The 14,919-nt window shown below is 38.7% G+C and overlaps 1 protein-coding gene across 14 annotated transcripts in view; it reads right to left on the reverse strand.

The window, feature by feature from the left end:
* VTI1A (vesicle transport through interaction with t-SNAREs 1A) overlaps positions 1-14,919 on the reverse strand; it is a 415,946-nt gene that overhangs the window by 393,849 nt on the left and 7,178 nt on the right. For all 14 annotated transcript variants that reach the window (XM_059899431.1, XM_059899429.1, XM_059899426.1 and 11 more), the window contains exons 2-3: positions 12,759-12,817; positions 8,397-8,507 (exon numbers count right to left, since the gene is read on the reverse strand). In XM_059899431.1, coding sequence (XP_059755414.1) covers positions 8,397-8,507; positions 12,759-12,817 — 170 coding nt within the window. The remainder of the gene's footprint in view (positions 1-8,396; positions 8,508-12,758; positions 12,818-14,919) is intronic.

Raw genomic sequence — 14,919 nt, forward strand, 5'->3', positions numbered from 1 at the left:
TACTGTTCCATTCAAGAATACATGGTGGGGAGAAGGGTCAAGAACATGAACCTTTAACAGCATCCTGAATTAGGAGACCAGGGTGACACGCAAACACAGATCAGCCCCAGAAGGCATCACTATAGCTGAAAACAGACTTTTGAATCCATTTCCTGTGTCAGCCTTTGAAATTACTGGGCTCTGTGAGTAGAAGATTTACCAAGGTCAAAGCCTGGAATGAGAATCCTACAAACAAAGAAGGCCAACTGCATGATTTTCTAACAATTTCACCTATCGAGGCCTTAGGAAACAACATCCTCAGAAAATAACTGCAAACAAGTAAAATCATGTATGTACATGTACAGTATTACTTTCTTCCTTAAAGGGATCATAGTCATATCCAGATAACTAAAATATTCTTCAGTTTCTGATTACGAAATTTTGAAAATGTAAAATGAGATCAGTTTTAGACCAGATATGAGAGCCATGCATATCTGCTAGCCTTACCAACATGAATATATCTTCCATGGAAAAGTATCTTAGAAAAAGAAATCTCAGTTGTATTTAATTCTAGAATTGTGAAATCCCCATAATGACAGATCATGACAGTATCTTTTTCATATAATTATGGGTTAAATGAGTGATGTACATAAAGTACTTACCTCTGGTCTGCCTATGATTTTTAGCTCTTATTTAACATTTTGATACAGAGAAAATCATAGAAAGAACAACAAAAATGATCTGATAAATCACAGTAAAAACATATTTCCAAGGAATATTTTAATTAGACCTATAATATTGTTGATAACCTTTGATGTGATAATCTGCCTTCTGAGAAATGACCCTGATGAAATAATCCTGTTCTAATACGTTCATTGCAGCACAATAAATTATGGAAGGGATAAATGGAAATATATTAGGATTCAACAAAAGATGAACTAATATCACTGACTGAAATATTATGCACCCATTAAAATGATTAAGAATTTATAGAAATGGAAAGTACCAATGTTAGAACCTTGTAAGTGTGGATTGAGTAGCATCATTATTATGTAAAATAGAACAACAAATTATACAAAAGAGAGGGGAAGGGAAGATTAGAAGGAAATAAATAAAAATGTAAAATACGAATCCTTTGAGGTAATAGGGCTAAGGTGATTTTTTTTTTTCTTTCTACTCTTATTTATTTCCAGAATATTCTATAGTGAGCAGGTATTATTTTTACAGAGAATCCAACAACAAATGTAATTTTTTAATGGAAATCATATTTATTAAGTGCACATAGTGGAGGAAGATTTTGCTGGGATGATTCTGTCCAGTCTGGCTTTCTTATTTCTTTCTAGAATGTACTTATGCTCCTGCAAGAGGGACAGCTGATGCCATAATTACAACATATTACCACTGACATGATCCAAATTTCTAAAACACGCTTTCACGGTTTTCTACAGCTTCCACAGAACAGAAGTAAAATATCTCAAGAAGCCACAAGAACAGGAAAGATAAATAAATAGAAGCATCAAGTTTTTGACCTTTCAACAAAAGTCATAATTTAAAAGGGTTCATCGCTCTCATTTATACTTCTTTAGTCTATCTTAGACTTAAAAAAATAGAATACAGCCACTGGCTTCAGTCATAAACTTGGATACTCAAGTTGTCCATTCACCTGTTAAAAGAGCGAGTGTAGGTAGTAGCAGTGAAAGCTTCAAGCTGTTCCACAACATCCTTTGAACCCTGACCTAAGGGACCAACTCCGATAGTCCGCAGGAAGTTGGGTTCCCAGGACCATTCAGCCTCACTGCTGAGACTGTCAATAGAAGTGCCATTCTCTGATGTAGACAGCTCTGCACTAGGAGCTGGTCTAACAATCACATCACATAGCCTGCCAAACAGGAAAAGGTCAGCATTCGGGCACCACTGACCTGGGATAGAAGTGAACTTGAGACTGGGGCTAAAAAGCTCTACTGCTAATCCTCCACCCTAAATCCTGTAGTCTGTGTATACATCTTAAAGGAAGTTCAGCTTTGTCACAGAAAAAAAAAAAAAAAAAGAAATATGCAACTATACAAATCAGCCACAAGATGGCGTAAGCATCATAGTATTACAACATCAGATGCAAAAGACATTCATCATTCAACATACCACGTCCTCATGACTTAGGGAATCTTATCCTGGTACATCACTTATTTGTCCCTTTCTTTTTCTACTTACTGAGACTTGGTCAAATACTTTATACAACATTCGTTTTTTGTTGTTGTTTGTACAAGTTTAGGGGTTTTTGTTTGCTTGATTTTATTTTCTTAAGAAGCAAACAATAATCTTAACCTTGAAAAAATCCTCAACTACATTTTTCCTCCTTTTGGCTGGTTCATTTTCCTGGACATGACCATGCCCTAGCTAACGTCATACCAATACTGAAGGAAGAAATTACAAGAATGGCTTAAATACATGAATTTTAATTTTTACATTGTTTTCAAATATACAAAGAAGCTATTAAATTGATTTTTATGAAAATGTGAAGTTGAGGGTAGGGAGTTGCAAAGGATCATGGAGAGAACATCAGAATGTGTGTTTAGGTTATTTGATTCTGGTCCTGGCTCTAAACAGCAGTGTGACTTTAAGGTAAGACATTTGGTCCCCCTGGTCCTCCGTTTCCTCATCTCAAAAATGTGATTGGATTTGAACTTCTCTGGACCTAATATTCCTATTACTCTGAGACTATAAGAATCCAAAATGAACAATATGAGGCTATGAGAGGCCCAAAATCAAGAAAAATGGAATTAGGCAAGTGAACAGAATCATCAGGGGTAGCAACAGTGTAAAAGGGAACATAGCGATGACTGCTGATTTCCCTTACCTTCCCACAACTATGACTGCAAATTATAACCCCTATTTTAAAATCTTTTAAGTATGTATTTAGTCAGCTACAGATTAAATTCTATGATAGGTCATTGTCAAGAGCAGACTACTTTTTTTTTCATTCTCAGATGTACACAATTATCCACTAAGGATTAATAAACATTAAACTCTCCTGAACTTTCATGCCAGTAATGACAGCGTAATTGATACAAGACCAACCCTCCCTCTCTAAACAACTATAACAATGGACAAAATGTGTGAAGCAATCGTTTTAAAAAACTGGACAATAGGCAGTGTAGGACTGAAATCCTGTGAGGAGAGAAGACTTGAAATGAACCCTACAATCACCGCGGCTCTCAGCCCGCAGGCACTGATCAGATGCCAGCACGGGGGGTGGGGAGCCCAGATGGAGTCCAGCATGTCTCTAAGCTGAGGAGGTAGACACTGGAGGTGGGGACTGCTGAGATGGATGAAACTTAGCAGAGTAATGGAGAGAAGGAGCTCCAGAAATCTATACAGGGGTCCTGTTAAGTCTTTGGCTGAAAATGAACTTGCGTATGTAGAGGTAAGAGGTGTAACAGAGGACATGTATTGGGGAGCCATGGGTGGAATGGAGATTCTGGAGGTCACCCAAAGCAGGGAGATACAATTCTGACCAAACAGAGGGTGGAATATTCACTGAACGTTCCAGTCATTCAAATGGAATCCAAGAAAGACAAACCTCAAAAGTCAGGCTACTCTAGACATGTCCTAACAAAGTTAACAATAAGCCTTGAAAGGATCTGTTAGTAAATTATCTGCTTGCCCAAATAAAGGCCAACATTCTCTAAAACAGGCACTGTCAACAGAGGTGACATTATGCCCAGAGGCAAGAAATGGTTCTTGGGAGGATGAAGAATCTTAAATATTACAAAGATGCATGGCCCTCCAAAGGGCCACAGAACATGAACAGATGTACAGACAAACAGTATATTTATGGTATTAAAATTTCCTGGGGAAGAGAGGAGCAATTAGGAAAAAAAAAGTCTAAAAAATTCCTTAGTGGAGTGCTAATGAAAAAAAGATTGAGATGCACTACTCCAAAGGAAACCAACAAATTCTAGGCTTTTAACAATTCAGCAGGCAATGAGAACTCTGTAAGATTTTGTGGAACAGTGTGACATATTCAGATCAGTGTGCTAGAAAGATATTTCCAGAGTGGAGTGGAGGGCGGTTTAGATTGGGAGAAGAATGGAAGGAGGCAAGGCTACTACGATCATCCAGACTGAGAAACATGAAGGCTTCCAGTAGTGGAGATGAAAGCAGGAGCTATTTAAGTGACAGGATTGTTAACTCTCAGTGACCAACTGGATGCACAAGAGGATGAAGAGGGGAAAATTAAAACATCACTCTGAAGTGACTAGTACTTGTCAAACTTAAGTGTTTGTGTTTAAAGGACTCTGCGGTAGCAGTGCCCAGTAAGTAGTAAGAAATATGAATTTGAGCTGTAGGGAGTTCTGAGTGAGAAATGCAAGAGAATTATAGCTGTGGTATTGAAGCCGCAGGAGCAGATGATAACACAAGGAGGAGGACAGTGGGGTAAGTGGAGAAGAAGTCCGAAGAAACCAGGCATCTGAGGGACAGGCAGAGGAGGAGGAAGAAGAGGGGCCAAGAGAAGAAAGCAAGCAGACAATGGGGTTGAAGAAAAAAGTACTGAGTTGTCCTCTACCTTTCGCCATTGGCATAGATGTTCCCCCAAAGTCCTGATATTGCAAGGGGAATAAGAGAACTTCTTCATTTGCAATAAACATTGCAACTGAAGGACCAATTGAAGATTGAAGGACCAATCTCTACTATTTTTTCCTGGGATTCAATACTTTGAGGTATGGTGTATGACTATAAGAAATTATCAGATGTCTTTAAGAAGATATTCTTCATTCCATTAAAAGACAAAAGAGGGCTTCCCTGGTGGCACAGTGGTTGAGAATCCGCCTGCCAATGCAGGGGACACGGCTCTGAGCCCTGGTCTGGGAAGATCCCACATGCTGCGGAGCAACTAGGCCCATGAGCCACAACTACTGAGCCTGCGCGTCTGGAGCCTGTGCTCCGCAACAAGAGAGGCCGTGACAGCGAGAGGCCCGCGCACCGCGATGAAGAGTGGCCCCCACTTGCCGCAACTAGAGAAATCCCTTGCACAGAAACGAAGAACCAACATAGCCATAAATAAATAAATAAATAAATAAATAAATAAATAAAATTTAAAAAAAAGACAAAAGAATTAAATATAAAAAGAAAATAAGAATCAAAAGGGAATTACATAAATATTTCCTACATTCTATTCAAATGCCTCACGTGTTAAGGTAAGGTAAAGTGGACAAAGCTGTGAAACAGGAGGCAAAGGACCACTCACTGCTCAACGTCCTACAATTGCTTCTCATCAAGCGAGAGTAGAGGCCAAGGTCTTCACCATGCCTGCAATGCCCTTAGAGGTCTTTCCTCTGCTCCCCTTCTGTAACCACAGGCACCCCTCTCTCCCAGTCGGGCACAGAGAACACCCTAGCAAAACGGGCACACCGCCCTGCTGGTCACTATCTGTCCATTTACTCATCTTCTTTATAGCATTTATCACGACCTGAAATTAAGATAGATGTATTCACTTGTTTCTTGTCTTCCCCATTAGAACATAAATTCCACGAGAGCAAGAACTTTCTCTCTCTTAGTCACGGCTCTTTTCCAGCACCTAGGACACTGCCTGATACACTACAGGGCTCAAGAAGGACTTGTTGAATGAAATCCATAATCAAGCTGGACCTCTTGGTTCTATCACATGTAAAATGGGGATAGTAATCCGCATCTGCTCTGTCTACCCTTCCTACAGTGAAACGAATAATGCGTGTCAAAGCACTTTATAAACTGTGAGTCCCGTACAACAGAAGGTGGTGGTGGCGTTGGTGAAGGACGTTTCCTGACACAGCAGAAGAGAGCTGCGGCAGCAAATAGACAGATGAACACATGAATTTTTTAATGATAGCCTGGAGAATAAATGTTTAGCTCCTAGCTGCTGTTTCCATTTTTCTTTATGATAGAAAATATATCTGAGAAATGCTTATCCAAATACATGATACCTAAAGGACTCTATTCTTCAGGAATGTAATTCTTAACCATGGGGTAGCTGACTGACAAGCCACAGAAGCAATATAATTCCTGAAAAAAAATTTTTTTTTTTAAGAAGAAAAGATTAAAACTAAGTTCAGTGTTACGGGCTGAACTATTTCCCCCCCAATTCATGCACTGAAGTTTTAATCCTTAACACTTCAGAATGTGATTGATGTGGAGATGGGGTCTTTAAAGAGTTAAATGAATTAAAATAAAGTCATTAGGGTGAGCCTTAATCCAATATGACTGGTTTCTGTATAATAAGAAGAAATTAGAACATAAACACATACAGACTGTGTTTGTATGTGAAGATACAGGGAGAAGATACAGGGAGAAGACGGCAATCTACAAGCCACAGACAGAGGCCTCATAAGAAACAAACCCTGCCAACACTTTGATCTCAGACTTCCAGCCTCCAGAACTTCAACAAGACAAATTTTTGTTGTTTAAGCTGCCCAGTCTGTGGTACTTTGTTATGACAGCACTAGCAGACTAATATGCTTAGTTGATTTAGAAATCAAGAGAAAAATCTTTGGGAAAGCGTTTCATGAAGATGAGGTAAGCAAACTAAAATAATCCTTATAAATATTTTATTTTACTTTCATCATTTATATTAAAACATTAACTTTAATTAGAACTGTCTAAGTACAATTTTGAGTTGTCAAATTCTTAAATCAATCCAATTTTCTCACCATATCTCACATTCTTGCTGAGAGAACCTGCCTTTCACAAAGTGGTTAGAGAAGGTTTTATCTAGTACAGAGCACAGAAGCAAGGCAGTTACATTTCTTTTCTGAATTTAGGCCTATCGTGGATTCCAATTTTAATTTTTAATTAATAGGCGCACAACTTAAACGGCAATTGCATCAGAGTCACTGACATAGCCCATCTCAGCTTCTCAGGAAAATATCCATTATAATATAAAATAAACATGCAAAACTGTAAATCACCCTATTTCCAGACTCTAGGTGGAATTTCTACTATTCAGTACCATTGGCCTTATAGTGGAAGGGTACACTGTAGTCTAGCAGATATAGCCTCCAAAAGTAAAACACCTAAGGAAGGAACAGAGGCAGAATGATCCTTATAAATTCTTCACTTTCTTTATGAATTTGGACCCCAGGGTCAGAAATAATAGTTCATTTACATGCCAACACCTGACTCCTGTCACTCACAGGCAAAGCTCAGATCTTTCCTCATCTACATTTTTTTTTAATTTAAATTTTTAATTGTGGCAAAATATACTTAATATAAAATTTACCACCTTAACCAATTTTAAGTGTGTAGTTCAATAGGGTTAAATATATTCACATTGTTGAGCAACCAATCTCTACAACTTTTTATCTTGCAAAACTGAAACTCTATACCCATTAAACAGTAGGTACCCAGTTGCCCCTCCCTCAGCCCTTGGCAACCACCCATCTACTTTCTACAAACACTACTTTAGGTACCTCAAATAAATGGAAACATAGTATTTGTCTTTTGTGACTGGCTTATTTCACTTAGCATAATGTTCTCAAGGTTCATCCATGTCAAAACATATGTCAGAATTTCCTGCATTTTTAAGTCTGTATAATATTCCACTGTATGCACACACCACATTTTGTTTATCCATTCATCTGTCGATGGACACTTGGGTTGCTTCCATTTTTTGGTATTGCGAACAATGCTGCTATGATCAAGGGCGTATACATATCTCTTCAAGATCCTGCTTTCAATTCTCTTGGGTATATACCCAGAAGTGGAATTGCTCACCTGTATCTTTTCTACTCCTGTTACTTTCTAATTACTAACAATTTTAACATCAATATCTTTAAATTTATATTCTTAAATTTGCTATAAGGTGGGTACAGTTGAAACTCAGAGATATAGGAAGAGAAAGCTAAATATTCTCATGAGACAATCAACACAAAGGATCCCTTATATAAATTATTAATTGAGTTCTTTTTGTCTTTTGGGGGGAAGGCGTATAATGTATCTTTTTAAGACTCTAATAATAAAGGCTATGAAGCCTATCCCAGAAAAAAAATGCACATAGAAACACACATCTAAAAATACTGATATAATTTCAGGACATTCACGAGCCCCTGAAGCCCATCCATGAACACTGCAGTTTAAAGGCTGCAAACTCTGAAAAGGCCCAAAATTGGATTTCAAAATTCTAATAAATGCTAAATGCCAATAAATACTATCTAAACTCAAAAAACCACATTATTTGGATCTATTTTGTGAGTCAGGAATCCAACATACCTTCAAGTCCATCATTAGCCAGCTCTACAAGCATTTTTAGATCCCCAAGTCTTTGGCACAAGCTCCCAAAGACGATGCACTTAATGCTGACCGAGGTGTGTGGGGGCAACAATAAAAATGACATGAAAACCAGTGTGAAGACCGGTAAGTACAACAAAGGGTGCAATCTGACTCACAAAATCTGTCTCAAGTTTTCCCATTTCTTGCTTGTAGCTTCTCATCCTGTTGCTGTACATTCCTCGACTTTGGGGTGGTATCTCTCGGACTTCCAAATCCATCTGTTCCAACTGGAAGGGTGAGAGAAAAACATGACTTAAACCATATGCTTACTCTTCATGTGACTAGACATTTCGAGCTGAAAGGATTTAATTCCAATTCCTCAGTTTACAACTTGAGGAACCAGACCCAAGGAGCTAACTGCCTGTGGTCAATTGAACACTGGGACTATTTTTGTGCTCCATGTTTGTTAAGGTCAACAAACAGGTACTGAGTGCTTGCCAAGGGACATATAGAGTACCAAAGTGTTTACTTTGTCAAGAATTTTTTTAAACTATGTGCATTAAGCCAAACATCTTCAATGATAATGATCTGACTTTCCGTGGAATATCCTATCATTCCACCCAACCGGGTCCGGTCTTCTGACCCCAAACTACCAGAACTATGCGAAGATAAACCAAACCGTTATTTCTACAATTATCCTATGAAATGTCAGCCCAGTCTTAGTCATTTGGTGAAAATTCTCCTGGAAAGTCTTTTCTGATTAGGAAAATCCCATGGCAACCAATATGGGACCTTGAACTCCAGCCTTATACTTTTTAACCATGTTGCTATGGAGTTAAATGGATACAGTAACGTAAAATTACACAAAGCTCACTGAAATCAGAGCAGGGCACTTTATAACAACCTGTCGTGATATAACACTTTGCATACAACACATGAGCATTTAACGGGAGGCAATACAGAAATAGTATGATGGTTAAGAACACAGGCTTTCAAGTCAGACGCCTGCGTTCACAGTTCACATTGTAGGCTACACTGCTTACTAGTCATGCAACCTTGGACAGGCTTCTTAACTTCTCTGGGTCTTACTCTTTCCATTTCGAAAAACAGTATGTCTTTTGTAGGGCAGTTATAAAGATTAAACAGGGTAATTCCTATAATGTGCTTAAGACAGTGTCTTACTTGGTAAACACTAGATTAATGTGAATAACAGGAGTGATGATTACTGATGATGAAGAAGAAATACAGCAAGCATGATAAAAGGTATCAGCTGTAGTTTATTTATACTTGGCATTAAAAAATAAAAACCAACAACTACAAATTGGCTCAGGCCATGTCTAATAAACTCACATCTGAAAATGTTGTCAGATAATTTACCTTTTAAAGCAAATAATCCTAATAAATTATTTCCATGAACACTATCCACTTGGCACTAATAAAACTCTTACTTGTCCAATGTTAGAGTCTGAGTAACAACAGTAGAACTCAGATAAGCCAAAACACCATGTTTCAATTCACAGGCCTTAATTTTTATAAAAAAAAAAAAAAAGATTGTTTTAATTACCCTTGATTTATGCAGTAACCATTTAAATTATTGACATGTCTCAACATAAATGTGAAGCACCAATAAATTAGTTACTCAGCAAGGCAATTATTTAGAGCACTTCTCTGAAATCATCATTATGTACTTAGTTCTAATAAGGTCGAGCAGGATCATCCAGACAAATAACTGCAAAAGTACATGTAAGAGAAAATCCGAGAGTTAACTACATTTTTGTTTCGGGCATTTTACAAGGACACTTAAAACTAACCAAAAGGGGCTTCCCTGGTGGCGCAGTGGTTGAGAGTCTGCCTGCCAATGCAGGGGACACGGGTTCGAGCCCTGGTCTGGGAAGATCCCACATGCTGTGGAGCAACTGGGCCCGTGAGCCACAACTACTGAGCCTGCGCGTCTGGAGCCTGTGCTCCGCAACAAGAGAGGCCGCGATAGTGAGAGGCCCGCGCACCGCGATGAAGAGTGGCCCCAGCTTGCCACAACCAGAGAAAGCCCTCGCACAGAAACGAAGACCCAACACAGCCATAAATAAATAAATAAATAAATAAATAATACAAACCTTTAAAAAAAAAAAAAAAGAAACTAACCAAAAGTAGGTAAGAAAGAAAAAAAGGAAACACACAACAAACACTTTAAATGAAACCAGAAATAAGGCTAATCTGCACTAGTTTCATGTTGTCACAACATTCATGTGACCAATGTCAAGTGGAAGACATGGTTACTATGAGACATGCAGTGTTCAAGAGATTAATGCAAACTGTTCAGCAGAAATACAACTAATCCTAATAAGTAAAATCATAATGAAGTTCTTCTCCCAGCATCCTCATCAAAAGGACAGTATGTAATATAATGATCAGTATCCTTAATAAGGATGTCATCAGAATTAAGTAAGTCAGCTGCCTGATCATTTTAAACAAATAGAAACATACCTAAGACAAAACTCTTTATGTTAGTAACAAATGGAGATGACCATAAGCTCCATGGGGGTATAACTCGGTTTTTCTTGGTATAGTGAAACCTTGGTTATCAGGAAACCAGCTTTCTAACATCATCAAGTAAATCAATGTCTCCAAAAGAAGGCAAACCAATGAACCAAAACACAGGTTTTGATGGCAAACAAAACAAAACAAAAACAAAAACACCCGCTACTGAGAACTCAACAAGATAAGAAGTTAACTCAAAATCCAAAGAACTGATCAGTTGTATTACTTATGGTAAGCCTGCCAACCTGAAAGAAGCAGCGTCCCGGTTGGCAGCTATGGTATATAAAAAGGCCAGTCTTTTCACGTGAAGGCCAGGAAGCATGAGAGAAACAGCTGACTATAAAAAGGAGAAAGGAAACAGAAAAGTACTTGGGATAAAAAAAAAAAAAAAGAAAACTTTCAAAAGAGAGGCAGACATGAGAAGCTGAGGCGTGAGAACAAAGCTGCCCCTGCAGAGACAGCGAGATTAGAAGTAGGTCTTACAGGGCGAGGAGAGCATGGGCGTTCCGACAGCTAGAAAAGCAGCAGAGCCAGGGAAGACGGAGCAGCAGCTCTGCACCTCGCCTCCTTAGCATCCAGACACCAAGGAGAGGTCTGCGGTGTGATGGGGGCTACAGCCGCCTATTCCTCAGACCCCGCAAAACAGCAGCCCCCTGGGTATGGTCCTGTTAACAAATGTTACTCAGGCAAATAAGCCTGGGAAGTGCTGCCCCTTAGAGTCCCTTCCTAGAGACTCGTTGCGCCTCGTAGCCTACTTTAGGGTCTAAGAAGGTTCTACAGAAAAATAATAACCAAAAAAAGACCCGGAATTGGAGAATTCTGTTTAAGCTACAGTTTCCCGAACTTGTTTGATCAGGCAACACCAGTTAACAGAAACACGCTTTGGGAAACTTGTAAGTTTATCAGTTAGAACACCAAGTAGAACCCTTCAGTATTTAGAAAAGCAACACGCTCATCTAGGACCACAGTGCAGTAAAAAGTTGAATCATACTTGCAATACCTGGCTTTGAAACCAAAAATTAGGACACAATATATTTTAATACTTTTTGCTCCTTGATTTGAGAAGCTAGCTAGAGCTCTGGGTTTAGCATGTCTAAGTACAAATCCTCACTTCACCACTTACTGGGTGTGGGACTTCAGATAAGTTACTTAATCTTCCTAAGCCTCAGTTTCCCCATCTACAAAATGGGGGTAATGACACTCCTCTGTGGGTCTCTCACGCTTCTACATGTCTTGCTGGGCATGCCAAGAATGCAAGGTCCTGACCACTGATTCCCAGGCAGGGAACAATGTTGGGGTAAGAAACAATGTGTCCCTCGGGGCAAAGAGCAGGCTTACTTACAGGCTGCTATAAAGCAGTATGTTCCCCAGGCTCCATGTTCCTCTCCTATAAGATAAGCCGCTGTATGTGGAGGCATTCTTCTAGGCAAACATGCATCAGCCCTGTGGGAACTGGGCCTCAGGGAACTGATGCAAGCCTGCTGCAACTCTGGCAGCTGCTTTTGCTGTGACTAATAAAAGCCTTTGGTCTCTGACCTAGGAATCTCATGTCTTCTATCAGCATCCATGAAATTGTGGCAAGCTCACTTATTCATGAGCAAGTAGGGGAAAATCTCGATCCTTAACAATTTTTGACAAATAGTACCTGTCTCACAGGCTTTTGGTGAAACTTAAATATTAAAAAGCAAGTAATACGCTTAACCCAGTGTCTAGTACCCAGGATGCCTTTAACAAGTGTTAGCTATTTATAACCATTACGAAAAGTACTATGAAGGAATAAAAATTCGAGGTGGACATTTAATGAATCACCTTTACTAAGAAGAATAAAATCCCAAGAAGCAATTAAATTCTCTTCCATCTAAAAACTGATGAATTCTGAATCATGAACTGCTAATCAGTAATGTTTCACATTTCTACAATGAATAAAAGAGACTTAGAGGAAGGCATCAGATTAAACGGCTCTGGCTGTGTTTTAAATATGTTACCACGTCTACACATACCAGTTCTTTTGCTTCTTCGAGCTGTTTCTCCACATTTGCAACCACCTGCTTCTTCTCATCTGAAACAAACAATAACATCAAGGAATTGCTAAGGATACAGATAAATTTAATATTTAAAAACGTCTATTTTTATGTACCTTTTTTCCTTTCTGGTCAGAGTAGAGAATTACCATTATCAGTCAAACGGCCATATCATTCTCTAGTGGGTTAGGAACTACTATAAGCCACTGATTCTAGGCTATCTGGAAATACACAATCCTATGGAGTACTGAATTAAGAGATGCCATAAGATTTTTAAGAGAAACCAAAAATTATTTTGGTCTTTAGAAGAGACTGTGTCAACAATAGCAGATTTAGTGGTGGCATGAGGAATCCGCAAAGTCATGACTTCAATAAATTGGGAAAAGTGGATTTATGAATACAATTTAAAAGTCACATATAACAACAATTCCTAAAACTGCACAAGTTCTTACAATCCTTTAAAAATAATTACGCTTTCATTAAGAGTTGAGTGTAATGGAAGAAATATTTGAAGTCAGAACTACTGATTCTAACCCCAAAGCCATTACCTACTCATGGTTATGGGATCCTGGGTAAGAAAGAGTTTTTACTGAGACTCAGTCTAAACTGTCTAGAATGGAAATTTAAAGCATCTACTGGATTCTTTTTAGCTCAAATAAGCTGATGCAAGAGAAATTACTTTTAATTTGTGAAGTACTAAGTGTCTGTATGTGATTTTTTTTCAAACTCAACCACAATCAACTTATAACTCAACTATAATTCCGCATTCTGGGAGAGACATGTTCTAACAGATACTTTCAGAAAAATTTTCCCTACCTCCATTCCAAATCAATCAGCCCATTTATTTAGAGATGGCACCTGAGTTTTGCGCTAACCTAATTTATTGACCACTTATATTTTTGTCTCCCTAACACCCTTCTCTTCTCAGGCAATGAGCTTCGCTCTTCTGAGGCTCTCCTCTTCACCAAGTAGGTCAATGGGAGATACTCTGTTCTTCTATGACCCTGCCTCTCTGGTCACAGTGACTTGCCAAAGGATGGGTTTCTCTTTCCAGCTGGACTAATACTAGTAGCTCAACCCCTCTGGCTACGTTGGTCTGCGGGGTGAGGGTGGGATGCGTATAAGATCCAATCAGACTAATCAAAGTCCTGGAGTAACAGGAAAGTCTTTTCCTCTCTCTTGGTAGAGTTATGAGAATGTGAGTCTAGAAGCTGTTGGCATCCACTGCTCTAGCTACAAGGAGCAAGCCAATTTCCAGTGGTTGAGAATGAAAGCCTACATTTACAAAGAAGCAAAGCTGATAGACAGATAAATAGATAGACAGATAGACAGATGAAGGTTAAATAGATTTTGTTAGTTAGTTTCTTGCTCCAGATAACTCTGGAACAGGTTTTACTTGACTTTATCATGGTTTGGTTTTTTGAAACAACACATTTCTTTTTCTTTATTTAAGTTGGCTTTCTGTGACTTGAAACCCAATGACTAATACAACAGACTAGAAAAGTCAGGAAGCTTGAATGGGTACAATACCTAGCAGCTGACTAACTTTTCAGAAGGATAGTTAATACCAAGTGGGGAATCTTTAATAGAAGTTATTATTTTACTAGAATAATAACTAGGTTCTGATAACCTCAACTCCTTCCCTTTGATCACCAACCCCCCCCCCCAAACTAGGGGGTAGCTATCACAGAAAGTGTTTTGTGTGTACTCTAAGAATTTCTCCCTAAGAAAAGTGCACATTTAGAATTAAAATTCAGCTTGATTTTCCCTCTTTGAGAAAGTTAAGCCTACATATGGCCAGATTAAAAATTTAGTATACGACCCCAAATTTACTTGCTTCTGGTACATGTCAATCCATCTAACATCTCCACAAATTATAGTAGAGAACCACACTGTATTTTTGCAATAGTGCAGAACATGAAACAAGACAAGCGTATCCTGGACCAAACCTTTATCTCTAAGCCTGATGTATTTCCAGGACTCCAGATCTTTAACCCCTATGCTTCTGCCCATCTTCACTGTGACTACCTGGCAAACTGCTATTCAAAACTCTCTTCAGAAATCACTACCTCTTTGAAGCTTTTTCTAACCCAACAGAAGAATTAACTACTCACTCTTGCAGAAAACCCCTAGAACCCTT

Source organism: Balaenoptera ricei, chromosome 16 (assembly GCF_028023285.1).
Source record: "Balaenoptera ricei isolate mBalRic1 chromosome 16, mBalRic1.hap2, whole genome shotgun sequence".
Lineage (NCBI taxonomy): Eukaryota > Metazoa > Chordata > Mammalia > Artiodactyla > Balaenopteridae > Balaenoptera > Balaenoptera ricei.